General features: G+C 36.4%; 3 protein-coding genes and 1 long non-coding RNA gene across 14 annotated transcripts in view; 3 read left to right on the forward strand and 1 right to left on the reverse strand.

The window, feature by feature from the left end:
* Window positions 1–5,629, forward strand: part of tnikb (TRAF2 and NCK interacting kinase b) — a 62,224-nt gene extending 56,595 nt beyond the window's left edge. For 5 of the 7 annotated variants that reach the window (XM_084398351.1, XM_084398348.1, XM_084398349.1 and 2 more), the window contains 2 exons: window positions 760–899; window positions 2,331–5,629. In XM_084398351.1, the coding sequence (XP_084254477.1) occupies window positions 760–899; window positions 2,331–2,414 (224 nt within the window). In that variant the 3' untranslated portion in view covers window positions 2,415–5,629. The remainder of the gene's footprint in view (window positions 1–759; window positions 900–2,330) is intronic. The other 2 variants (XM_084398353.1, XM_084398354.1) reach the window with 1 other exon arrangement.
* A 1,762-nt stretch (window positions 5,630–7,391) lies between these two features.
* On the forward strand, window positions 7,392–10,863 carry eif5a (eukaryotic translation initiation factor 5A). Of its 2 annotated transcripts, none has more exons than XM_084398164.1 (5): window positions 7,392–7,563; window positions 8,560–8,750; window positions 8,833–8,937; window positions 9,809–9,940; window positions 10,028–10,863. In XM_084398164.1, the coding sequence occupies exons 2-5, from the start codon at window positions 8,583–8,585 to the stop codon at window positions 10,088–10,090; spliced, it is 468 nt and encodes a 155-aa protein (XP_084254290.1). In that variant the 5' UTR covers window positions 7,392–7,563; window positions 8,560–8,582; the 3' UTR covers window positions 10,091–10,863. The 2 variants fall into 2 exon arrangements, with proteins under 2 accessions (XP_084254290.1, XP_084254291.1); XM_084398165.1 differs by having other exon boundaries at window positions 7,560–8,468.
* A 1,925-nt stretch (window positions 10,864–12,788) lies between these two features.
* On the forward strand, window positions 12,789–14,302 carry rpl22l1 (ribosomal protein L22-like 1). Of its 3 annotated transcripts, none has more exons than XM_084398168.1 (4): window positions 12,789–12,972; window positions 13,313–13,417; window positions 13,833–13,954; window positions 14,039–14,302. In XM_084398168.1, the coding sequence occupies exons 1-4, from the start codon at window positions 12,964–12,966 to the stop codon at window positions 14,181–14,183; spliced, it is 381 nt and encodes a 126-aa protein (XP_084254294.1). In that variant the 5' UTR covers window positions 12,789–12,963; the 3' UTR covers window positions 14,184–14,302. The 3 variants fall into 3 exon arrangements, with proteins under 3 accessions (XP_084254294.1, XP_084254292.1, XP_084254293.1); XM_084398166.1 differs by having other exon boundaries at window positions 12,949–13,002; XM_084398167.1 differs by having other exon boundaries at window positions 12,949–12,993.
* A 7,131-nt stretch (window positions 14,303–21,433) lies between these two features.
* Window positions 21,434–22,456, reverse strand: LOC311284378. Of its 2 annotated transcripts, none has more exons than XR_014626198.1 (2): window positions 22,151–22,456; window positions 21,434–21,503 (listed from the first exon to the last, which is right to left on the reverse strand). It is a non-coding gene; the product is annotated as an uncharacterized lncRNA (long non-coding RNA). The 2 variants fall into 2 exon arrangements; XR_014626199.1 differs by lacking the exon at window positions 22,151–22,456 and adding an exon at window positions 21,643–21,704.
* Between the last annotated feature and the right edge of the window lie 1,957 nt (window positions 22,457–24,413).

Consider the following 24,413-nt stretch of genomic DNA (forward strand, 5'->3'; position numbering starts at 1 on the left):
GATGTAACTCTTGTTGTCTTTATAGATGTAAATATTGGTGTCTTTCAGCTCTTGCTTTACTACCATCATGCATCAGATATTGTGCCATTTGTCTCTAAAATTAATTTCCAACCTTAATTTTGGTTTGTATGTGTGTTTTCATCTCTCATCTGTGAAAAATGTTAATGTTATGATTTAGTCTTTTGTCATATGTTGTCTGATACTGAGGGTTCAGATGTAGACCAGCAGCCGCCCACCCCCTCAGTTCTGAACAAATTAATGTTTCATCCAAATTATGTTCAACTCTATAGTGATTCTGCATTCATGATAACAAAGTAAAATTCATATCTCATGCATTTTCTACACAAGATATCAGCAGCAAAGTCAGTCAAAACAACCAGGTCATTATTTTCTCTATGAAGGGCACAGGAAGTCCTCGGAGAGAGTTGATTTTAGTTCATTAGTATCCAAAGAGCTCTGGATTTGGATGCTAGTTCCTTTTGACATCAGTTTCAAAATGAAAGACCAATAATAACCATAATGCTTTAATTTGTGATGCTCAGAAACTGCTGCAATAATGACCTCCTGATGATGTGGGGTGGCTTTGGCAGGCTTGTTTTCATTGGATCTGGGCTAGTTTCAAGTTGCTGTTGGAAGTCAGAAGTCGTTGAGGAACGGGGTGCTGTGATGATGTACTGCATTTGATGTCAGTGCTCTCCTGTCACATGTTTCTTTTGTCTTTTGTTTATGTTCGCGTCCTTCCCCCCTCCACTTCTGCAGCCTACATCCACTCCAACCAGATCATGGGCTGGGGAGAGAAAGCCATTGAGATCCGCTCCGTGGAAACGGGACACCTCGACGGAGTTTTCATGCACAAGCGAGCACAGCGACTGAAGTTCCTTTCGGAGAGAAACGATAAAGTATGTCAAGTCACCTTTGTTTTATGCAGCGATTTATACAATATAGATTGTTTCAAAGCAGCTTTACAGTGATAAACAGAATTCAGTTCAATTGTGTCATTGTTCACCTGAGGTCTGGTGTTGATTCAGTTGTTCAATAACTGTAAAGATCATGATATGTTATGATTATGCATCTTGCCCATACTGAATTTTCTTCTTTTTTTTGGGTACATTTTAACAGTGTTTAAAAATTACACGCATCACTTTTAAATTATGGGAGTCTTTATGTGGGCCAATGACACGCCACACATTTTGTTTGTCCGGATTTATTAATTTACTCAAAAATATAATACAATTAATTTCTGATCATAAAATGTATTATATATATATATATATATATATATATATATATATATATATATATATATATATATATATATATATATATATATATATATATATATATATATATAAATAATAATAATTATTATTATTATTATTATTATTATTATTTATTTATTTATTTTTTATTATTATTTTTTTTATATGTATTTTTTTAAATGTCAGCTTGTTATATGAATATGAATGCTAATGATAATGAAGAGAATGCTTTCTTAAAAAAAATTAAGTATTTTGCCGTAATCTTTTATTATTATTTCAAATATATAATATAGTTATATAGTAATAAATAAGTGATATGTCTATTTAATTATGTAATTTATAATATTATTTTATTTATACATTTTCATAGTATTTGAAAAAAAAAAAAAAACGTATACTTTTTTACCTTTAATCTGTAATACTATAAATAAAATATAATAAAATAAGGTGTACACTCGTAATCAAAGTTTAAGGAACGCATGTTATTATGTTTTACTTGATTTTTTATACATGACATATAAACCTTTAGCCACTTCGTTTAAACTTTTCTTAAAAATAGTATAAAAGTTTTTCAAAACTATAAACCAACATGAATACACTGATCATATTTGTGAATCTTTGTTAGTGTTTTAAACGCTATTTTCTTTTTCTTGATCATGGATGTGTTGTCAATTGATCGGTGTTGTTTTAGTGATATTGAAATACTATTGTAGATTTTATTAATATTTTGAATTAGTTTTCGTTTTAATATTTTTCCTATACATCTTGTGTTTTTGTCATTTTTATTAGTTTTATTAGTAGTTATACCGTCTATAGTTTTAATTTATTATTTTAGTACATTAAGTTAAACTAAATGAAAATGGGAAATGTTGCCTACTAGCTGAAATAAGTTTTATATATTTTATTTATTTCAGTTAATGTTTATTTAATTTCAAGTAACACCATTTTTTTTTTTATGGTTTGAGGTTCAAGTATAATAACTCTAACTGATAACAAACAAAAACTGAATGTAGATTGTAACCGTTTTCTCCTTTTGTGTGAGTATAACGACACCCGTTCCTCCGTCTGCAGGTGTTCTTTGCCTCGGTCCGATCAGGAGGCAGCAGCCAAGTTTTCTTCATGACCTTGAACAGAAACTCCATGATGAATTGGTAATTCATTCCCGCCCCTCCCCTGCATTGTATCTGTGGACCTTTTCTACTTCATTGAAAAGTGTGAAAAAAGGAAAGACAGGAAAATCCAGGTGCTCTGGATAATCTGGCAGATGGCAAAAAGACCAAACCTAGCTGGGTCCTTCTCAGAAGAGTCAAAGACAAACCCAAAATCCAAACGCCCCTACGAACAACAAAGGGTGACAGAGGAGCACAACCGGTCTGCATTGTTTTATATGGCCCTTTCATTAACATTTGTGGGGTTCTGATGTTTTTGTCCTTATAAATATGTATCTAGATTCTTCTGGACGTGGAGACTGGAAATATGGGAAATCCAACCCACAGAGTAGAGTGAATATTTGTACTGTTAAGACACTTTTTGACACAATAATTTATCACGGTTGCGCTGAACGTCGGTAAACCTCCCTCGCGGGATGAATCCATTGAGCCTGGTTTGTGTGATGACCCTTTTTCTTTTTTATGTTTCAGCTTGGAATGCACACAGATGTTTGTGTCATGTGAAAATCACTCTAACATGTGAATTGAAACTGATATTTAAGACTTGTATGATACTTTATGAAATACCACATTATGTTGGAGCAGACACACATCGGGCTGTCCACAGAATGCCTTAAAAATGAAATTGCAAAGCTGCTCGTTTTTATTTTTAAGTCCATAATATATTGATGTGTATGCATTTTTCTGTAATGAAAAGGAAACATGCTAATTTTTTGGGATGGAAATTGATGCCTGCTGATATGGACATATAATGAAAATATAAATGATCCTGAATATTAATACTGTGCATTCCTTGTTTTATGCCAAAGCTCTATAGTATTCACATCACATTTGGAGCCTGTGATTTGCGCTGTTTTCCTTGTGCTCAGGGAGATTGTGCTGTAATTCAGAACCTTTTTCAGTTTTTTCCAATTGTCTCTGCAACTTATTCATGCACATTATGGGTATTGTGGGTTAAAGGGATAGTTCACCCTAAAATTTACTCACCCTCATGTCAATCCAAAACAATCACTGAATCATTTAGTCACGCACAAAAAATAGAGATTTAGCACAATGTCCGAGCTGCTCTCTTCCATATAATTAAAATGACCAAATGCTACTAAGATCTAAAATGGACAAAAAAAGCATCATAGTAGTATACAACTTGTGCACTATATGTTTAGTTTCTGAAGCCATATAATGTTTTCTGTGAGGAACAGGCTCAAATGTAAGTCATCATTCACTAATGAATCCCTGGTCACTTTTCACTTACATTGTATGGAAAATAACAGCCTGGACATTGAGACAAAAGTTTTGAAAGACAATAGGGTGAGTAAATGGTGAACTATTTCCTTTGGTGAACAAATTTCCAGATTTGATTTAAGGATGAAACTGATCAGCAGAGACTATTCTTGAACGCTTTTAGTCTGAATCCTTCAACTTGATTGGTCAATACTACAGAGCTTTGTATTGAAACATAAAAAAGTACATTAAGATTCTGTTAGAGTATGAAAGTTGCTGTGTAAGGGTGTGTGTACATGTGAATGAATGATGAAATGTAATGCTTTCCACCAACAATACAAAAAAGGTAGATATGTTAGCATTAACATACCAGCAATCTCAAATTGTTCCCGTATCAGGAGTAACACACCTCCACGTGTCATTAGGATAAGAATGTGCTGCAGTTTTGTATTTTTAAGGTTTTTTTTTCCTCATGACTTACAGCAAAGTGCAATAAAGGCCAAGGGAATCGAGCCTGGTGAGTCAGTTGCTCGCCTCTCCTCACGATGGATCTATAATCTCCAACTGTTTCTAGAGGGACTTTCACTACCACCCTCTGTAAATATCCACTTCCTTTTTTGGAAAAGAGTTCTGCCTCCAAAACGAATGCATATGAATTGTCTGGGAACGTGTGGTTCTGTACGATCCATCTTGTCCTCTGTGTGAATCACATACTGTAAATCGGTGAACGAAGGGTAGTGTTTGACAGAGCTTCCTTTTAGGCTACCTCGTTTCTGTTCACCTGTTGGATCGGTTCAGATTTCTATGTGGGTAATGACTATCGATGCCGTAAATGAAACTTTGTGAGTGACAATATGAGGCAATATTCACGATCGTAGCTTGAAGAGGCGAGTATTTATTCTCTGGGGGGAATTGTCTTTTTGAAATGCAACCAGTAGATCAGTGAATTTTCAAGTTTATTCAATTAAAATAGGTATTTTTAATTGGCCATTAAGTATGTTGTAAATTAACTAATGTTAAAGAAGCCTATGTTGTCATTACATGTAGATTCAGAGGTGATTTAAGTGTAGAGCGCCAGACAGAAATTTTCAGAAATGGAAGCTTTAAAAAAAAAAAAAAAAAAAAAATTCATGGTGCAATGTCTCGTCAGCCAAATCAAGCCTACACTTCATATTAGGGTGATTCTTCAATTAGGGAATTTTTCAGTAGCCTAGGGGGACAATATTTTTTTCTTTTAGTTTGTCTGTTATTTAATCCTAATGATGTATTCAGTTAATTTGGATTATTTGTATAGTTTTCTTTCTTTTTTTTCTCCAATGCTGGTCATTACCACCATCAGATTATTAGGTGTCATTACTGGAATTTTGATTCAGAACAAGAGCAAGCACACAACTGTCTGTCACGTTATTTCTACTTGAAAGTTATGGGAAAATATAAAATATTGTATGGAGCCATTCTTAATTTTTTTTCACGATTTTGTGTACTTGAAAATGCCTCTAATTGCAGAATCACCCATTAATAGACTTGAAGTCCTTCCAAACGACATGGCATTTTATTCAAATGGAATCATCAAGTCCTTTATGTACTTTTATACATTTTCATTACTGTTCTGTAAGGGCAATAGAGTGTGAAATTCATTTGACACAACTAGGATCTTTTGAGACTTCATGTTTTTTATCCATCAAACTGTGAACTGAGTGGATGTGTGTGCAGGTTTGAAGTATACTAATGGGATCTTTCCATCCATTTTATCAACACAAACGTAAACTGTGAGGTCGGTTGATTTCTTCATCCTCTCTCACGCACCACCTTCAGTGTGGAAAGTCTTTTGATTGTGTGCTTGACCTCATTTTCTTTCTTAATATGGACATTAATACTGTAAGTACATCCTTTATATTCGGGCTGAGCGAGTTGTTTTATTTCTGTATTTCTCTTCATTTTTTGCGTGTATTAAACTCTGAGATTTATAGCACAACCGAGCATTCTGGATATTGGCTGTTATTTTTATGGTTGCTCCATATGGATGTGTGATTGAGTGAGTGTGTGTTTGATTTAAACATGCCGTTTTTATGGGGGGGGGGTTAAGCCTGTAAAAACACCAATTAAAGACGTAAAACAGGCATTCTGACACTAAAATGAGAAATAGTGAGATTTCAAGATTACAAGCCTTCTGTTATAGACATTTGAAGCTGAAACTGGGAATATCATGTTTTGTTCACAAAATAGGCAGGCTGTAATATTTTATAAATAGATTTGTAAGGCTATTAAACTAGATTTTTGTTCCAAATGTAACTTTAAATGTAGCCTGGACTTTTAAGAGATGATCTCATCGAATTTGTGCCTAGTAGTAAGAGTTATATTTTATTGCTTACAATTTATTACATGGTGTGAATCAAACAAAGTCACCAAAATCTCCTTCGTGTCATTCAACCGACAAAAGAGCTTCTAAACTGAGTGTTTTATGGTCATAAAACTTTAACAATCCAGTTTTGCTTGATATTCTGATCCAATTTATTTATTGTTTTGTACAGTGCTTAAATGCTGGTATCTTGTATTCAGAAAGCAGCAGCAGTATTGCGGTTTTTTTTTAGTATTAGTTTGTCTGGAAAAACTATGAAATCTATTATAGTGTCAGGGATGCTTTAATATGAGTGTTTTATTTTACAACAATTTTTACTTTTTTTTTTTTTAAATAAAGTGTTGGTTTGTTTTATTATTTTAATGCGGTATTGTTCAGTGCCCTTTCCGTTTGAAATAAATTCACCCCTGATAACTGCAAATATGTTTGAATATTATAGGGTTGTTTGTGGATCTATTCTAGTCTTGTTAATCAATACTCAGTGTTTATGTTTAAAGAGGAAACCCGAAGAAGACTGCATATCAAAGGTTGAAGAATCGGTCTAGAAAAGCTATTAGCAATAATGATCATTACTGATTTTGTCAGTCTTCACGTAAGACTCTTTTCTACTTTGACTGGAACTCCAGTTTTTGATCTTATTCAGATGGAGTCAATCGTTTCTGAATGAGGAGAATATGAAATGGATAAATGGAAATATTTCAGATTTTGGAAACTCAGCCAGTGTGTTCACTTGTCACCCAAAACAGACATTTTCTTTGCTTTTTTTTTGTTTGTTTTTTTTTAAATAAATTGACACTTAAAACCAGACCATGTGTGCTGTTTGAATTTTTATATATAATAAACAACTATATGATATATTTTTTATATTAATAATAATATGCATATTTGTGTCTTGTCAAATCCATGGTAATAAATAGGCTACTGCAATATTCCATTAAAAAACTGGATGATCAAATTTGATTTTATGGCTTTAAGACGTTCATTTAAAGGACAGAATTCACAAAATTCATTCAGATTTGCAATTTTGAACTAAATGTGTATATATATAGATAGATACACTTTTTTGCTGGAATTGTATTGTTAAATATGTATAATAACATGGGTATTACACTGGTATTACAACGTAAATGTGGTTTATGAGGACATTTCCTGTGTCCTCGTAATTGAAATGGCTTAAAAAACGTATAGCCTAGCCTACTAAACAATGTTTTGTTAAAAAAGGAGAAGGTTTTCTGTGATGGGTAGGATTAGTGTAGGGGGATAGAATATACAGTTTGTATAGTATAAAAACCATTACGCCTATGGATTGTCCGTCCTCATAATGATAGGTGCACCAACGTGTGTGTGTGTTTGTTTATATAGGCTATATTTATATGGAAGGTTGCACAATTCATGGCGTTCAATCCACAGATCCTAAGCGCTAAGAGGCACTAAGCATAAGCTTCAGGCACAAGCCATCCTCATCTCTGCAGAAGAAGTGGAATCCCGCCCACTGTACGGATGCCGCATTAAAATTGGCCGCGCTTGCGCGTTGACGTTCCTTTTTTTCTTGGAAGTAAGTGCTGCATGGAGCGTGTTTGAATTGTGAACGAAAAATTACACAGAACTGTCCTGTCTTGATGTTTATTTTAAAATGCTGTCGGACATGAAAGTCTACGTCATGGTGGTGAACGTAACCGGATCGTCTTGAGTAAACGTGTTACGGGAGTTCTTTGATGCGGCTCTCTAGTTCGCAGGCCGCGAGCACGCGCGAGGCCTTTCCTCGCGCGCACTGACTTAATTGAAAAAGGGACCCGTGAGAAACTTTGGCTAACCCGCACGAGACCCGTTTCCCCCTCTTTTGCTAGTTACCTTATAGTTTAGTCGTGCTCGTTGTTCCGTTTATGCGTGTTTCTATTACTTTGTTCTAGGGAAGAATGGGGCGTTAGCCTCTTAGCCGAGTCATTGATCAGCGGCGAAACCACGTTGACATGCGCCACGCGAATCAGACATACGGTTAACCGCTCGCTTTTCTGCAAGCGTGAACCTGACGTTGGATTAACGAGTTACTCCACTGATTCTTTTTAGCGAGTTTTAGCAATTTAAGCTAGCTAGCATGTATAGCCTTCTAGTTCATCTGGCCTGTTCGGCGTGGTCATTGTGTTAATTGCGTGCAAAACAACGACCGTAAAGTGTCAAATGTGGCTCGTTAAGTATTTTAACGACACGTTTGTAAACACAAACGACTGTTAGCTCAAGTTGAATCAAGTTTGGTCGTGTATTTGGCTTGGATTCTATTAGTGGTGAAATTAGAGCAGCATGATGCTGCAGGTTTGAGTGCTAATAATAACAAGGTCGATTTATTTACAATTCGATATAAAATGGCTGCTTAACATTTGGTAATGGTTAATTGAACACTGTACTTTAAGGCAGTCCTAATGTCTGACTAGCCAACTCATACACTGGAAACCTGGCTCATTCGTATGTGACTCATATATGATGTTATTTTGTGGGATTGAGGCTTTTTAAGGTTATTATATAATAACTTCCCCATGTCCTTTATTCCCTCCAGTGCCCCTTGTTTAGATCCCCATCATGGCAGATCCAGATCTTGATTTCACCAGCGGAGATGCCGGGGCCTCTGCCACCTACCCCATGCAGTGCAGCGCCCTGCGCAAGAACGGGTTTGTGGTCCTGAAGGGTCGCCCCTGCAAAATTGTTGAAATGTCTACTTCTAAGACTGGCAAGCATGGTCATGCAAAGGTAATATTTGCGTATCACTCTTTTGCATGGCTGTTTTTAAACCGTGAACGTTAGCATTAAGTACTTGAGTCTCTATTTACAGGTTCACATGGTTGGAATTGACATTTTCACAAATAAGAAATATGAAGATATCTGCCCCTCCACCCACAACATGGATGTGCCTAACACCAAAAGAAATGACTACCAGGTGAGACATGCATGGCTTTGTGAAATTCAAGATTTAATGGTGAAAATGCACCTTTTTTATTAATTTTTTGTGGGAGTACATGTGTTATTTCAATTAAAGTTCGCCTGACCCTGTATGCTGTGTGCAATAAAGGCATACGCTTTACAATTTCCAACGTAGTAACTTGACGGTTTATCTAAAATTGAAATGTCACCATTTTTTTGTTATTGATTTGTTCCTGATTGCATTGAACACTGGTCACTAACTAGTTGGAAAATTTAATCTTCTAGTTATTGGTGTAGTGAAATTATTGCCATATTTTGCATTGCATTTGGAGCAAATTTAAAAGTCTTCTTGAGCTCTTAAAGGTATAGTTCACCCAAAAATGAACAAAAGATATTTTGAAGAATAAGGCTAACCAAACCGTTAATGGGCTCCATTGACTTCCATAGTAGGAAAAAAAAAAACCACTGTGGAAGTCTATGGTTCACTGCAACTGTTTTGTTACTAACATTCTTCAAAATATCCTTTTTTTTTTTGTGTGTTCAGCAGAAGAAATTTATACAGGTTTGGAAACTTGAGGGTGAGTAAATGACAGAATTTTCATTTTTCGGTGAACTATCCCTTTAATATGTTGGTGTGTCCCAAACTGACATTGTTAGTATCTTTCTAGTCCTTTTTAGAACATTATTAGTTCAGTGCTGCTTATCTTACACAGCCGACGTTTAGTATTTCATACTTTGAGTCATTTCGCCTTAAAATGGTTGCCTGAGGTGAATCTCTTCCACCAAAACACAGACACGACAATACTGTAGCTTTTGTTCGAAGTGTAGATATTATTCTGCAAAACCATTTCTTCCCTTTTAAAAGATGTTTTCTTGTGTTTTCCTAGCTGGTTGACATCAGTGAGGGATTCCTCTCTCTTATGATGGACAACGGTGACGTGCGCGAGGACCTGCGTGTGCCAGACGGTGACCTGGGCAAAGAAATCGAAAGCAAATTTGCAGCTGGTGAAGAGATGTTGGTAAGTGCACCTGTTTGAATGAATGCAGTTAGATTTTAGCCTGCCTCTTGTCAATGTAAACCACTCACTGTTTTTTTTGTTTCGCAGGTTACTGTGCTTTCAGCTATGGGTGAAGAATCTGCAGTGGCTGTCAAACCCATGACCAAATAGGAAGAGAGACTGGGCTGCTCAGGCTACAACATGCTACACTTTAACAAATCTCTTGCATTTGTTTCTTTGGTTTTATTTGTCACCAAAGCTATGGCCTTCACAAGCAACCTCACATTTTTGTTGTGATTTGTATTCCTTTTTTTCTTCCAATACTGTGCTGGACTTGTCGGGTCAGTTGGCATTCTCTAGGGTAAGAAGTTTATTATTGGCAGTGTTTACCCCTCGACCTCCCCCATTCCACTTCTTTTTTCTTTTTCTGTTTCCTCTCAAGTTTTTAACCACTTGCATTCCTGAATGTTAAAAAATCGGATCCATTTTCCGTTTTTGTATTCTTGAATTTCTTAATAGTAACTAGTGCAGGATTTATGCAACTTGTTGCGAAGAGAGGAAACCCCAAACTGACACTGAAAAAAAACATTTTTTTTTTTTGTCTCTCTGGTAGCCATACTTTTACATTTCTCCTTACATGATCTATGCCATGCTGGCACTGTGGTTAATTTCTCTCAATTGAATGCCATTTTTCCCCCCCAAAGTGAGATGCACACTGGTAGTTGGCACTTCCTTGTTCTTGCAGTACTTCGAGTACCTTCTCAAGTAAAAACCGCTGTGACCGAGAAATAAACTCCAGTGAAATGTCCTCTTAAATGACAGTCTCTAATTGTTCAGAAGTGGAAAGGATGTGATGGCCATGTGCGAATACCTCTGTAACCCAAAATAGCAGCCAGCTTGATTTTGGCTGTCAGTGACGACATTAAATAAAGTGTTGAAGCCTGTATTTGTCTCCAGGTAGACTCTTATCAGTGCTGCCCCAGAATGAGCTCAGGCTCTTGTTAAGGACTGAATCTTTGATGCGAGTTCTAATCTTCCTTTGTTCACTCGAGGCCTTTGTCACCTGACTGGAGAGAGCAAAAAATAAAAACCTAATAGATTACCTTTTCTTTTTTTTTCTTTTTTTTTCTTTTTTATGAAGCACTTCATCAGTATTGAAAGAAGTTCCCAAATGCTGGTTAAGGTGTTGCTTCATATTTACAGTGGATTTTTTTCATCTGGTAATATTTAACATGTGAACTATTTTTATTTATCTCTGTCTTTGGAGAATGAATATCCTTGTTTAAAAGTTACTTAGTCTAACCTGTCTGGTCATTTGGGACAACTTCATTTACTAAGGTACAGATATTATACTTGAATCAGAAAGTGTCTGTTTTGAAGTATGATCTTAGGTACGTCACCTAAGTGTTCAGTAGCACACCATGCAGTGTTTATGTTCTCAAATGAAGTAAAATTATATATTCACGTGTATATATTAGGTGTATAAAAATAAGTTTATTGTCTATTGAATGGTTTTAAATGTTAAATTTAAGGTTTAAGAATTCATATAAATGGGCAAAATGACATGGGATATAATTTTAGGAAGTGAGGACAGTAACTGGGAAAGAAAGACAGCTTTGTTGGGTTGGGCTGCCAAATCCTCTGCATGGGAGGAGCCAAATACTCATTTCCCATTTGTGGCCGGGTGCCCAGACAATACAGAGTCAATGAAAGTGTTGCACTTCATTCTTGGAGGCCTGTGGCATCGCAGTATATTCAAACACACAAACTTCATCTAGCAAGTGGCTCCTAGTGAGCACGCTCTCTAAAGTCAATCTATGTTGAATCACGTCTTTACATGAATTTTTCAGATGGTTTAATTTCTAATTTTGCTGTTGTGTAGCTGAGTGACATTAAAAATGTAACCAAGCAAACAGAAATCTTTATGTGCCTATTTAAATTTGTTCAAGATTAGAAATATGCCCAATAACTGGCAAATCGGGCTGTGCCTGCTGAGGCCTCACCCAAGTTTTTCTTGGTGTGTCTGCACAATAATGATGCAAGGATGAGTCATGCTTACTTAGCAGGAATGCAGAGCCCAGTCTGCTTTCTAACTCTACTGGTTTGAGTATACATGTGAATATTTAACAATGGAAATCACCAAAACGAAGCATGCTGCATGTTTATTGTATGTTAAATGGGATTGTCCACTACATCCGACGACATTAATGATCACATAGCTATGTTGTAGATGTGTATAATCTTTGATTGCACGAAATAATCATCAACTCGATTAAATGGTAAGTGAGACAAAGGCCATATTGGTGTGGAATGCATTACATTGCATACTCGGGTGTAATTACTTGCTGAAACAATTGCTATATATATATATTTTTTAAAGTTTTACATTTCTATACAATTACGTATCTAATATAATATCTAATTTTAAGATATTGGATAAACATGAATTTTTACAATACATGCAAATCGAACAACTCGTTCTTTCGAACAGTTCGTTTTAAAGAACCTGTTCCAAAAAAACGATTATTTTACCTCAGACATAAATATGTGCACTTCCCCTCAGGGTGGTATTAAATGTGCTAATAAAGTCAAATCTTCGGTTCACTTAAATGCTTTTACTATCAGATATCAACGGTTCTTTGTAGTCAGATCTTTTGAATTAATAATTAGTTGAACCCAGCCTTCCTAATATATCTCGAGGTACTATACGGTTATCCGGACCACACGTGACCACCATAGACAGTATGGTGACCACACGTAAATGTACTATACGGTTACCCTAACCTTAACCCTACCCAAATAGGTGTGGTCCGGATAACCGTATTGTTCCTCTCTCGACAAAACCCATAGACTGAACCGCTTCACAACCATTCTGAAAAATGTGGACTGAACTGACGTAGTCTGTCTCTGAGCGGTCCTTGAAGTCGTTCACAAATCGGAAGTCGCTGAATCCTCCCCAACCGGCAGCCAATCAAATACGAGAAATTTCCGTGAACCCTCGCGCGGACGTACGCCACTTCCTCTTTGAAGCCAACCTCACCAAGATGGCACCGGTACGTGTCTACCGGAGACCGGTCTTTACGGTTAAATGTGTTTTATTTGATCTTTCGTGTTAACAAAATATCAGATATGTTAAATAAGAATATAATATGTCACTCAGTGTTGGGTTTTGCATATGGAATAATATATTAATTCATTATTTTTTACGTACTATTGGCAGACACGTGGATGAGCATTTTAGCTTGACTGAAAAATTCAAACAAATCTATTTGATTACGACTGAGAGAGAATTACAATAGTGCATTTCATAATGCGTTTATTCATTTTTATAACATGGCTGAGTTTATGAAGCAAACATTAACTTTAAGTTAACTTTATAAAATGTTTCTTTAGAAAAGGCAGACTGTTGTGAAAAAGAGTAAAAGGGGTGCTTCCTGGAAGTTCACCCTGGACTGCACTCACCCTGTGGAGGATGGGATTCTCGACTCTGCCAACTTTGTAAGTTGTATAAAAAATGACTAACCATACTTTGTATGATAAAAACACAACTAAATTCCAGGCATGGATAATTGTTATACTCAAATAATGTTATCCTTTTCAAATGTTTTATTGGATAGGTGAATAAATTTAATATTTTAGTTGTTTTTGTCTGAGAGATCTGTACACTTAAATTACATTTATTTCTATTCATCTCAACTAGCATTCAATCTATTCATTTCTGATCCAAATACAACATAAAAAAAAAAAAAAAAGTATTCTTTAACCTTGCATATTGAAATTAAAACAATTATAAATGTCATAAATTGTGTTCAGGAGTCGCATCACTAATGCCGTGTCATAACTAGGGTTCCCTTCCCTAGTGAAATGCCTAGGGTTCTCTTCCCTAGTGGTCATGCTGTTTTATTACTAACAGGAAACATTTCTGAAAGAGAAGGTGAAGGTTAATGGCAAAACAGGCAACCTGGGAAATGTAGTGCAAATTGTGCGTCAGAAGAACAAGATCAACGTCACCTCAGAGAAGCAGTTCTCTAAAAGGTGAGATGTGTTATGCTAACAGATTCTGTTGTTTATTAGTGTTTTTTTTTTTTTTATATATACTAACAATCCCGTGTTCCTCAGGTATCTTAAGTACCTCACAAAGAAGTACTTGAAGAAGAACAACCTGCGAGACTGGCTGAGGGTGGTGGCGTCGGATAAGGAGAGCTATGAGCTGCGCTACTTCCAGATCAGTCAAGATGATGAAGAATCTGATGCTGATGAATGAAGCTCTGTCTTGAAATATGTTTGATGGGTGTATCAAGGTCCTGTATAAGCTGTCACATCTTCAAATGCAGGATTACATGTTTCGATATCGGCTTGTAAATAAAGATACACAGAAATCGAGTGTCTTGTTTTTTCAATTGTGGTAAATGCTTTATGTAATGGGCTTTTTCAATCAAGTTGGGGCAAGTGTAAGAGTTAATAAATATGATTCATTAACAAACTGGTGGTGTTTGATTAGGAAGAGGGAATGTATTGTAATGATGATTAAACGGTTAATCATTACAGTAGTAACAATCCATGGAGTGTATTTTCATGAATAAAGAGATTGCTTACATTTACAATTGTAGAACTGTAACTGCATTTAATATTTACTAACAACATTATTAGTAAAAAAACTACAGCGCACCTTGTTTTTTCATATTTAATAGCATCAGGAAATGGCGAAAGAACCAACTATTACTTTAATCTTCAGGAATAGGATTACAGAGGCCATTTTCAAATGTGATTGTGGGTTGAAAGATATAAAACAAAAAAAGTGATTAATCAAAATGTGTTTTTTGGTTATGATTTTAAGTTGGCCTTCCAGTTTGGCCTCTTTAAATGTGTAACAAAATTAAATATTACATTCATTTTACATAATCATGGACAGTGGAAGTTCTTACATGCTCACGATGACGTTAAACATTAACAAAGAGCCACAGCTATCACTAGCAGTGATAATGATCTTCCAGATGTTAACTTCTGAAGTTTAATCTCACATTGATAGAATTAAGTTTGATCTTTTACCTAAGGTCAAAGGTTAGTGAAAATCTTATCAATAGATTTATCAATGTATTTGCATTGATATGGGTGACTTTGTTATAAAGACCTCCACTGTGAAAGAACTGACTTTGAGCCTCCAGTCAGGATGTCATCAACCGCTGTGCACAGAGAAGAGCCTGAAGCGGCGCCATGGACCAGCACAGGGAGGAAACGTATTAGAGAGCGATTTCGTGCTACTTTGGCAGGGATGCTGGAGTTGGAGGTCCTGAGAGTCAGACATAAAGCAATGGTGGAGACTGCCCTGGAAAAAACTGAAACCGATCCTGAAGATTTAACTTCAACAAATATCCAGCAGGGACAGCATCATTACTGGGTGGATAAAGACTCATTCCAACTAAAGCTCAGGCGCAGTTTTTCTGAGGAGGCCATTCATGAGGTTGGAAAATCCAGAGGACTTTGGTCATGTTCCAGTCATTCATCTGACGACCTGCTTCATCATCAGTGCCTGACGAAAAGAAGCTGGCATCACCAAGAACTTCACTCACGCATGGAAAGTCGCTCAAGAGCAAGCTCAGGTTTTTGCGACGACAACTTTGGGGATGTTTTTACCGCCTGCGACAGTGACGATAATGTCCTCTCCCTCTCCACCTCTTTGGCCTCCTTAAAATACAACTCTTTTGGAGAGAGAGAGAGTTTAACAGGTGAGGAAACTCTAAGGCGCCGACCCATTTTATTGCAAGAGCATAGAACAGTTCAATCCCATTTCTCCGATGAGGCGATTCCTAAGGATGGTTTACGATCTGTAGCGGATCTGTATCCAGACTCACACTGGCCAGATGTTTCAGACATACTTCAAACCAAAGTGGTCCTGCAACCCACTTACCGTTCTGACCTTGCACGTCACCAAGGCATGGAAGTGTATCGCTATCCCAGTCCGCTGCATGCCGTGGCCCTGCAAAGTCCCTTATTTGTCCCACACAGCCCCCAGAATAACAGGGAAAAGAATGGAAGACATTTTTCTGGAAGCTCTACAAGCTCCTCGCCGAGACCGGGCTTGGCGTGTCCCTGGAAGGTTTCAGAACATTCAAGCTGCCTTGCGAAATCCACCTATTCATCATCATCACCCAACTTACTTAGGAAACACATCAATTCTTTGGGCAGAAATATGCACTTTGAGAAGCACAAACGTGAGGAGATCATTTTGAAACGGGCCCGAGTTCAATGCCACAGTCATACTGCTTCACCGAGAGATGGAGGGATGCCCTCACGGCCAAAGAGAGGCATGCACCGCACCAGCTCATTACACAAAAACAAACCATCCTTCTATTCTTTTCAGTCCACATATCTACAGAGAAACAGAGAAGATGTGAGTTGTAATGAGCACAGCATACAAACTTTGAGAAGGCATCTAAATGTATAAAGCCTTGCAATGAGACTGATGGCTGCTTGGACCAACCTGATCTTTTCACTGAAACTAATATGCAATGTTGTGATTGAGGGATGCAAATTAAGGACACCATGAATGTGAAAAATGCAGAAATGCATGGCAATAATCAACACAAAGATTAAACACTGTTAGTGATTGCATAGAAACTCATTTATCAATTGTTATATCGTTCAATTTGATTAAACAGTGCATGTAAAAACAGTCTTTTCATCTGTGATTAAGTCATATTGTTATGCGGCGGCATGTTATCAATTCTCTTTTTGAGAAAGCTCAGGATAAGTTAAAATTATGTCGGAACGAAAATGCAAAAGATATGAACTTTTTAGAAGCTTAGCTAGAAGAGGCGGGTACGTGCATGCTAACATAAAATCGCTCAACCATCGTTTCCAAAACACTTCATGTATTTTTTTAGGTTAAATCTTAGAGTCTGAATTAAAAAAAAGTCTTGAAAGTACGTTTTTATTTTGCATGCAAGTAGGCCTATACGTGGAATGTATACAACAGGTAGGGTAGGCTATATTAAAAGTTTCATTTACTACATAAATTTTAGATTACAGAAAGCGAGTTCGCCTGATGAGGTAAACAGGAACAGTTCGCTGATTAGATTCACAGCGTTCCCTGTAGTTCATGAATATTAATTAGCACATGTTGACGTTATCGCATACTCGTTCACTTTTTCTCTTTAACATATCCTTTTATATCCACCAGATGTCATCAGAGATCTATTGAGTTTGTCTAAATTTGAAGTTAACGGTACAGCTTGTGCACATGTATATATAAAAAAACAACAACTATTGTCTCCTTTTAAAGTTAAATAAATTGTGTCAGTAACAACAATAATAATTTACCCGATACTGTCCCACTAGTGGGCCAAGATTCAGGCAAGAGCCATTCTTCAGAACATTGTCTAGGGGGAAAATCCGATCCTGCAGTTTTCACAGAAACTGTGGAATAACAGATACTGCTGAGTGTCAACAAGAGCGCAGAAGCTATAAAAATGTGTCTAAATTCACATCTGACAAGGTTTGGATGTGGGAGTGAAGGCCATATAAAGGAAATATTTGAAAGAAAATATTGCATAGCCAAAACCAATTTTTGTCACATTTTACAGAGCTGTTTTTTGGGAAGTCAAGTAGGCATATTCTAATGATTTTGTTCTATGTTCTGATTTTGTATTGTGATATGTTTATGTAAATAAATAAAAAATATGTAATATATATGTATTTTCTTTGCTGATACATTCGTACCAGCCATAGTTGTTTTAATTCAGAATGCAGTTCAGAAAGAAATGTGTTCCTTCGTTCTTATCAGGAGAAAATATGTTCTTTGACATCACATTGATGTGGTATCACAATGATGCATTTGATTTTGGTTATGAGGTAGTTGAGCAGTAGCTATAGCAACGATGACTCATCTAGTAAGATCTCTTTGAATATTCTTTCTGGCACGCACACTTCAGTTTGCTCTTTAATGCAAGGTGCATTCGTTTATAAATTGCAAATGAAAAGACGAGTATAGTATAACCATGAGGCCAGAAACACTCTATACGCAAGTACGCGAAGGCTAAAGTTTTTATCTTCTAGTGAGGCAATAAGATATGCCTTTTTCGCGCATCGTTGCGTTGAAAAAAAAAAAAAAAAAAAAAAACAGAATGGAAACGCTTACATGGCAACATTCACGCACGTGCATTAAAGGGATACTCCACTTTAAAATGAAAATTCTGTCATCATATACTCACCCTCATGTTGTTTCAATCCTTTATGAATTTCTGTCTTCTGCTGAACAGAAAGGCAGATATTTAGAAGAATATCAGTAACCAGACAGTTTCTGGTCTCATTGACTTCCATAGTATATTTTTTTCCTACTATGGAAGTCAATGAGACCAGAAACTGGTTACTGACATTCTTCTAAATATCTTACTTTCTGTTCAGCAGAAGAAAGAAATTCATAAAGGATTGAAACAATATGAGGGTGAGTATATGATGACAGAATTTTCCCTTAAGTGACTTACTGTTTCAATGTGGAACCTTCGTAGGCTACATATCCTACATAAATTGTGTAATTTCAACGGATTTTTTGTCTGTGAACTGAAAGAGTGCAATGTGCGTTTGCATATAATGGAATTTCATTTGCATTGATAGGTAGGATGACTAATGCTGGTGACGATTATTATGCTTAGAAACTAAGTTTGACATGAATTAGCATGGTTAATAAGGTTTTCTGTTGAAATGTAATTGACCTGGCTATTGTTGTTTTTGCAGAACAAGCATGATCACTGTTGCAGTTAGAGCTGCTACCGTTGCAAACACTTGTTCTACATTGCATTCTGACATTCAGTCGCCATGGCGATTCTTTTGTTTCCTGCGGAACCTGAGATCCACTTGAGTCTCAGCCATTGAAGTTGAGTGGCAGAGCAATTAAAAATGAATTAAATGCAATAGAAATGCATTACTACAATAATAATGAAACTGATGGCTTTGTGTCTTTTCAGGACGCATGTCTTTTTGCGAAAGCTATTCAGTCTGCCAACAGTTGAATTTGTCAGTGCTCTTAACTTCTCAGACAGCAATGAATGTGCTGCAACAAGTTTATTTGATTAATAAAGTTAATTTTGATTCATCATTTTTTGATTGATGTCGTGGCTCAGTATGATGTCCAGTTCTGTTTTTCTTTATTTTGTGAATCATCTAGTGCTTTTTGTGCACCATCATGGAAAAGATTGGAATTGATCTTATATATTTGTCCTGGTAATGTATAGCTGTCAAACCGCTCATTTAATCTAATCTCATCAGGGAAATAAAGTATGTAGCCCACACTAACCTAACAGAGAATGACCATCTAAAAGAGTCTGGGAATCTCTAAATAGGCAGCTGTTGAATAGCAGACACATCTTTTAATAATGAACTCTCCTCTGATCACAAGGAGAAGAGCCTAAATAATTAACAATGTCTCCGCATTATGTCCCCCGCTGTCTCTACAAGCTTTGCCTGGATTCCTCCTGTACCGCTGCATCGACATTATGAAGCATACAGTGTAAAATCCCCACCGGTGAGTTTTTGCTCCTTTTCTGCCAAGGAAAAATGTTTTGGATTTGAAACTGGACACCTGTATTTATGTTTCACAGAGCAAGAGAACTCTAGAGCTATTTGTTTTACCAGAGTGGACAGAGTAGTTGCAGGCTTTACTTTGGCTCGGTTGGAGAAAATTGTATTGGCTATGTCTGTTTTAAGAGCAATTCATTTATGGCTCGGGCTCAGCTCAGTATAGCAATTTCAGCTCTCCCTTGACAAACCACAGAAGAACCTCATCAATATTATATATGGAAAGGTTACAGGTTGCACAAGTTAAATAACTTATTGGATCCAAATTAGATCATGCATACTCCAGATATTTTGGATTAAGAGAAACAGCAAGAGTCCAATTTAAATCTGGGGATTATTTTAGAGGTATGCTAATGTTAAATCTGTATTTTAAGTGCATTATCCACATTTTATACTATTTAAGCTAAGTACTTTACTAGAAGCATCATTACATATTGTCATGGTAGCTGTACAACAATGGAACTGACCAAGGTGCTGAAAAAAAAATGGCCAGGATAAACAAATTTTAATTACAGTTTACAAGGCATTAAATTCAGCTTAAATTATGCTTAACTTGCATTTTAAAAATGTTTTATAAACAATTTGAGACTTTTACAAGATTTAAGAAAGGTTTAGGTTTCAAAATCTTTCAGGAGTTATATTTGAGCTGACATATTCTAGCTGACATCAATCACCATCACCACCACCATCAATATTTGCATACTGAGTTACATTTGGTCTCCTTTCTTGCCTTTATTTGCATACTGCATTATCATTGATCATTTCTTTCTAACATAGGCCTATATTTAATAATCTATTGCTTTTTTTTTTTTTTTTTTTAGGGGAGCCTACTATTTACATATCCGCTCCAATAAGGTAAACTCAAATGCCATTCATCGAAAATGAAGTGCTTTCTGTTCAATTTGACGAATTTTCACTTCCGAGTGACAGACGGTTTCTTACCGATCGTTTTTGTAAACATGCGTTATACACTCTAAAAACTCCTGGGTCAAAAATAACCCATAATGGGTTATTTTTGACCCAACTCCTGGGTTAAAAAGGGACCAACTAATTTATGGGTTATTTCAACTCAGAAAATTGGGTTATGCTTTTTGACCCAAATTCTAGGTTAAATACCTGACCCAAATGTTGGGTTTAAAAAACCCAACATCTGGGTAGAAATAACCCAAAAATTAGTTGATCCTTTTTTAACCCAGGAGTTGGGTCAAAAATAACCTAACTTAACCTCACTATCCCAGTATGCCTTATTTCAGAAAATAAAACTTTGTTTTACATTATATTACACACTTCAAGCACTTTTACATTTTTATTGCATTAAATTAAAATCTATATGAAAAAACACACACTTGGACATGTTTATTTTCCTATTTATTTTAGGTCACACTGTAATAACAATATTAGAAATAAAAAATAGAAAAATAAACAACAATTCTCAGAAGAGCCTCAGGAATTTAAGCCTGGGGCCATCTTTGGGGACAAGATTTTTGATAGTGTCCTCATCAAAGAGAAGAAATGCCTCCTCATCTATGTCTTCATCTGAAAGACAGAAAACAAGACAACATGAGTATTGTTAATAAGTTGAGACAATTGTGAACCACTCACCAGACACTCTTTCATTATCAAGCTAACAAATAATCACTTTTAAGGGAATCCAGTGCAGTTTTTTTTATTTTTTTTACGTGGCCCAAATTGCTAGTTAACTAATGTGCTTCTTTTGCAGCATTAACGTTACCCATTTTGTGTGAATGACATCTTTTCTTTCATTAAAAAGTGTAATGACATTAATGCAAAGGTGAATATCTTGCCCATTCTTATGCATAACAGCTTAAAGACAAGGCACAACAAAATCTTGCACTGACACATTTAAGTCTTATTAAAAAAAATGTAGGTATAGAGAGATGATGATATAAGGGCAATAAGAGTAAAATGCTCACCTCTAAAATTCTCTGTCAGCTCAGACAGCTGCCACTCAGTTAGCTTATCAGCGACAAAACTGTCCATTCAAGATGACCTGGAGAAAACATAGCAATATAGAGGTTAGGTTAGCAACAATTTGAAGACTTGACCCGCTTCTTTAACTCTCACTACTTCAGCCAGTAGAGCACTGTATAATATGATAAGCACGGCGCAGCTGGAAAACATAACTCAACTATTGTGTTGCCTCGTCGCTCTGTAGCCGCGGCTATGGGGTTTGCACACCGGACGAGAAGCGCCGCGTCGCGTCTCTAGGACAACTCGAGGTATCGCTCACCGCCACCGGACGTGCAGTCTCTCAAGGGGCTCACACACCGGACGCGAAGCGCAGTGCCGCGTTTTAAAAATTCGAACACATTATTCTCTATGAGTGTACACACACCGGCGGCGCCATCCGGCGTCTGTCCGCGACACCCATAGATACATATAGTGTACTGTCTATGCGCGACACCCAGCAACGGCTCAGGACCGTGTTCAAAATCGCGTCCGGTGTGTGATAACGTTACCTCGAGTTGTCCTAGATGTTGTCGTGATAGCCACGGCTACATGCCAACCACATAATTACCACGGCTAACGCTAGTCTCACTCTCAACGTATTTTTTTTAGCAAATGGTGATAAACTAGCAACAGGGACATGGACACAGAAAAGTTTACATTACATCAACACTGAAAATACTCTCTTACCTTGAATATAGATGAAGTTGCACCGATGAAGCACAGGCCAAAACGGATCGAGCGCGAAAGCGACGGTTATTTCAAACGACTGTTGTGAGAAAATTCCAGAACAACTGCGGGCGAGAGAGAGAGAGAAAGCCAACCCTATAACCCAGAACATGGGTTACTCTTTGAAAAATAACCCAGAAACCCAAACAACCCATGAATTGGGTCAAAATATTAGCCCTATAACCCAGAAAATGGTTACTCTCTGAAAAAATAACCCATAATTTTAACCCAACACAAATAACCCAGAAAATGGGTTGAAGAAATAACCCAGGAGTTTTTAGAGTGTACGGACATCTTTGACGGTCTCGTTTCTTTTTCAGTAGCCTATCTCCCGCATGAGTGGCACATTAAAAGTGAAAAAACTTTTAAAAACGTTCTTTTCCATTCCATTTCAATGCGCTGCGTCTCGCTTTTTTTTCGAATCCAAAAACGTGCTGTGTAAATAATGGAATAATGGCGTCATCTCCTTCAGTTCTCTTACGGCATTGACGTCAGTATTGATTCTGCAATAGGGAATATTTTGCTGGAGCTTTGTGTAATTGTGACTGATGTCTGACTTCTCTCCTTATATATAATGCCATTCATCTCACCTCTTCCTCATAATCTATTTCCTATTCTTTGCTCAGGACCAAATGTAATCACAGATCCCCTTTTAAGACTTCATAATTCATTTCTACACAGAGAAGATGAGAGCAAGCCTTAATCTTTTATATTTGTCTATAATCTGTGAAGAGTATTAACATATTGGGTATGTATTGTTTAAAATATTGCAGTTTATATTTGTGTTGATTGGGTAGGTCATATGTATTTTATGACCTGGCATTCATTCTATTATTCAATTTCCAGTTATTCACTCAATTCCACCAGGTGAAATAGAAACAGGAAAGTGAATGGGTTACTCAGACCACAATATAATTATAATGTCTATAATATGGCACTATTACGGAGACACCTGAGAGTGTTTGACGTCTGGTCTCTCATTCTCTCTCTATCAAACTCCAAAGATAATGTGGATATAACTTCCCTCTGTATATCTGACATCATCTGGTAAATCACTGTCAGCTGTGCGTCAGTTGGCGTGTGTTTTGATAACAGCTGAGATATTGTCAGGTTGTATGAACAGAGCCTGCAGTGGGACTGGTAATTACCAACAGGCAGATCCAGCAGATCTTGGGTCTGTGATGGCAACCGCAGCTTGTCTCAGTGAGCGGCAGGCCTGCATTAGATTGAAAGAAACAAGATAGCACTGAGTGGTGATGCTATCTGTGCAGGGAAAAACAAAAGAAGGCCTTGAGGTACATGGTGGATCGAAGCAGATGGTGTGACTAACATCAAAGACGACGGTTCATAAATGGGCTTCATGCAGATAGACAACAGAAAGTAGTGAGGTAAAATGATGACAGCAAATGGAAATGGAAATGTTAGGAAAAACGATAGTTTTCAAGCCTGGAAATGTTATGGGAAAAGGCATTCAAAAGTCATTACAATTTCTAAAGTAAGTTATATTTTGATATTGTTATGCTAATCTCTAAAATATGTAAGGATTTCCAAAGCAGTGGGATATTTGATGCTCATCTTAAATATTGTTTAACACAAAATTTCAGAAGTTTTATTTATTTTATTTATTATTTATTTATTTATTTTTTAGTTTGAAAATTTTCTGTTTTATTAAGACTGTTGGGAATTTATTATATTAATCATGCTTATTATATATTTCTAGTTAGTAGTAATATATTACATATTCTATTTCTTTAGTACACACACATATACTATATATATATATATATATACAGTATATATATACATACATACATACATACATACATACATATATACATTATATATATATTGCAATAAGTATAAGTACATATTATTTAATTTAGGAAAAATATATCTGCTATTATATTTTAGGAAAGAATCACCATATTAATCACCAACATTTTAAAAATGTTTATATCCAAAAGCACCAACTTTGTTCTATTTACAGACTTCTGTACTGTTTCCCCAGGCTGAAATATGACATTCTGCTCACATTGTTCTCTCTATTAGTATATCAATGTCCACTGGATATCTGATGCTCTCCATATGCTAATCTGCAAGTTTAATGAGACGTGCCACCATAGCAACATTTCACCTAAATGAATGAAGGGACACTTTCTATTGTTTGGCTATTTGAATATGTTTCTCTGCAGTATTAAACCCAACATGATGTCACTGTGTTTTC

Source organism: Rutilus rutilus (genome assembly GCF_951802725.1).
Source record: "Rutilus rutilus genome assembly, chromosome: 24".
NCBI classification, from domain to species: Eukaryota; Metazoa; Chordata; class Actinopteri; order Cypriniformes; family Leuciscidae; genus Rutilus; species Rutilus rutilus.

What these genes read in the sequence shown, in the direction of transcription:
- eif5a (XM_084398164.1), top strand. Translation starts at nt 8,583, where the DNA reads ATGGCAGATCCAGATCTTGATTTCACCAGCGGAGATGCCGGGGCCTCT. An exon ending in GCAAGCATGGTCATGCAAAG is followed by an intron (nt 8,751 to 8,832) that starts GTAATATTTGCG and finishes CTCTATTTACAG; the next exon opens with GTTCACATGGTTGGAATTGA. An exon ending in CAGCTGGTGAAGAGATGTTG is followed by an intron (nt 9,941 to 10,027) that starts GTAAGTGCACCT and finishes TTTGTTTCGCAG; the next exon opens with GTTACTGTGCTTTCAGCTAT.
- rpl22l1 (XM_084398166.1), top strand. Translation starts at nt 12,964, where the DNA reads ATGGCACCGGTACGTGTCTACCGGAGACCGGTCTTTACG. An exon ending in ACCGGAGACCGGTCTTTACG is followed by an intron (nt 13,003 to 13,312) that starts GTTAAATGTGTT and finishes ATGTTTCTTTAG; the next exon opens with AAAAGGCAGACTGTTGTGAA. An exon ending in TTCTCGACTCTGCCAACTTT is followed by an intron (nt 13,418 to 13,832) that starts GTAAGTTGTATA and finishes TATTACTAACAG; the next exon opens with GAAACATTTCTGAAAGAGAA.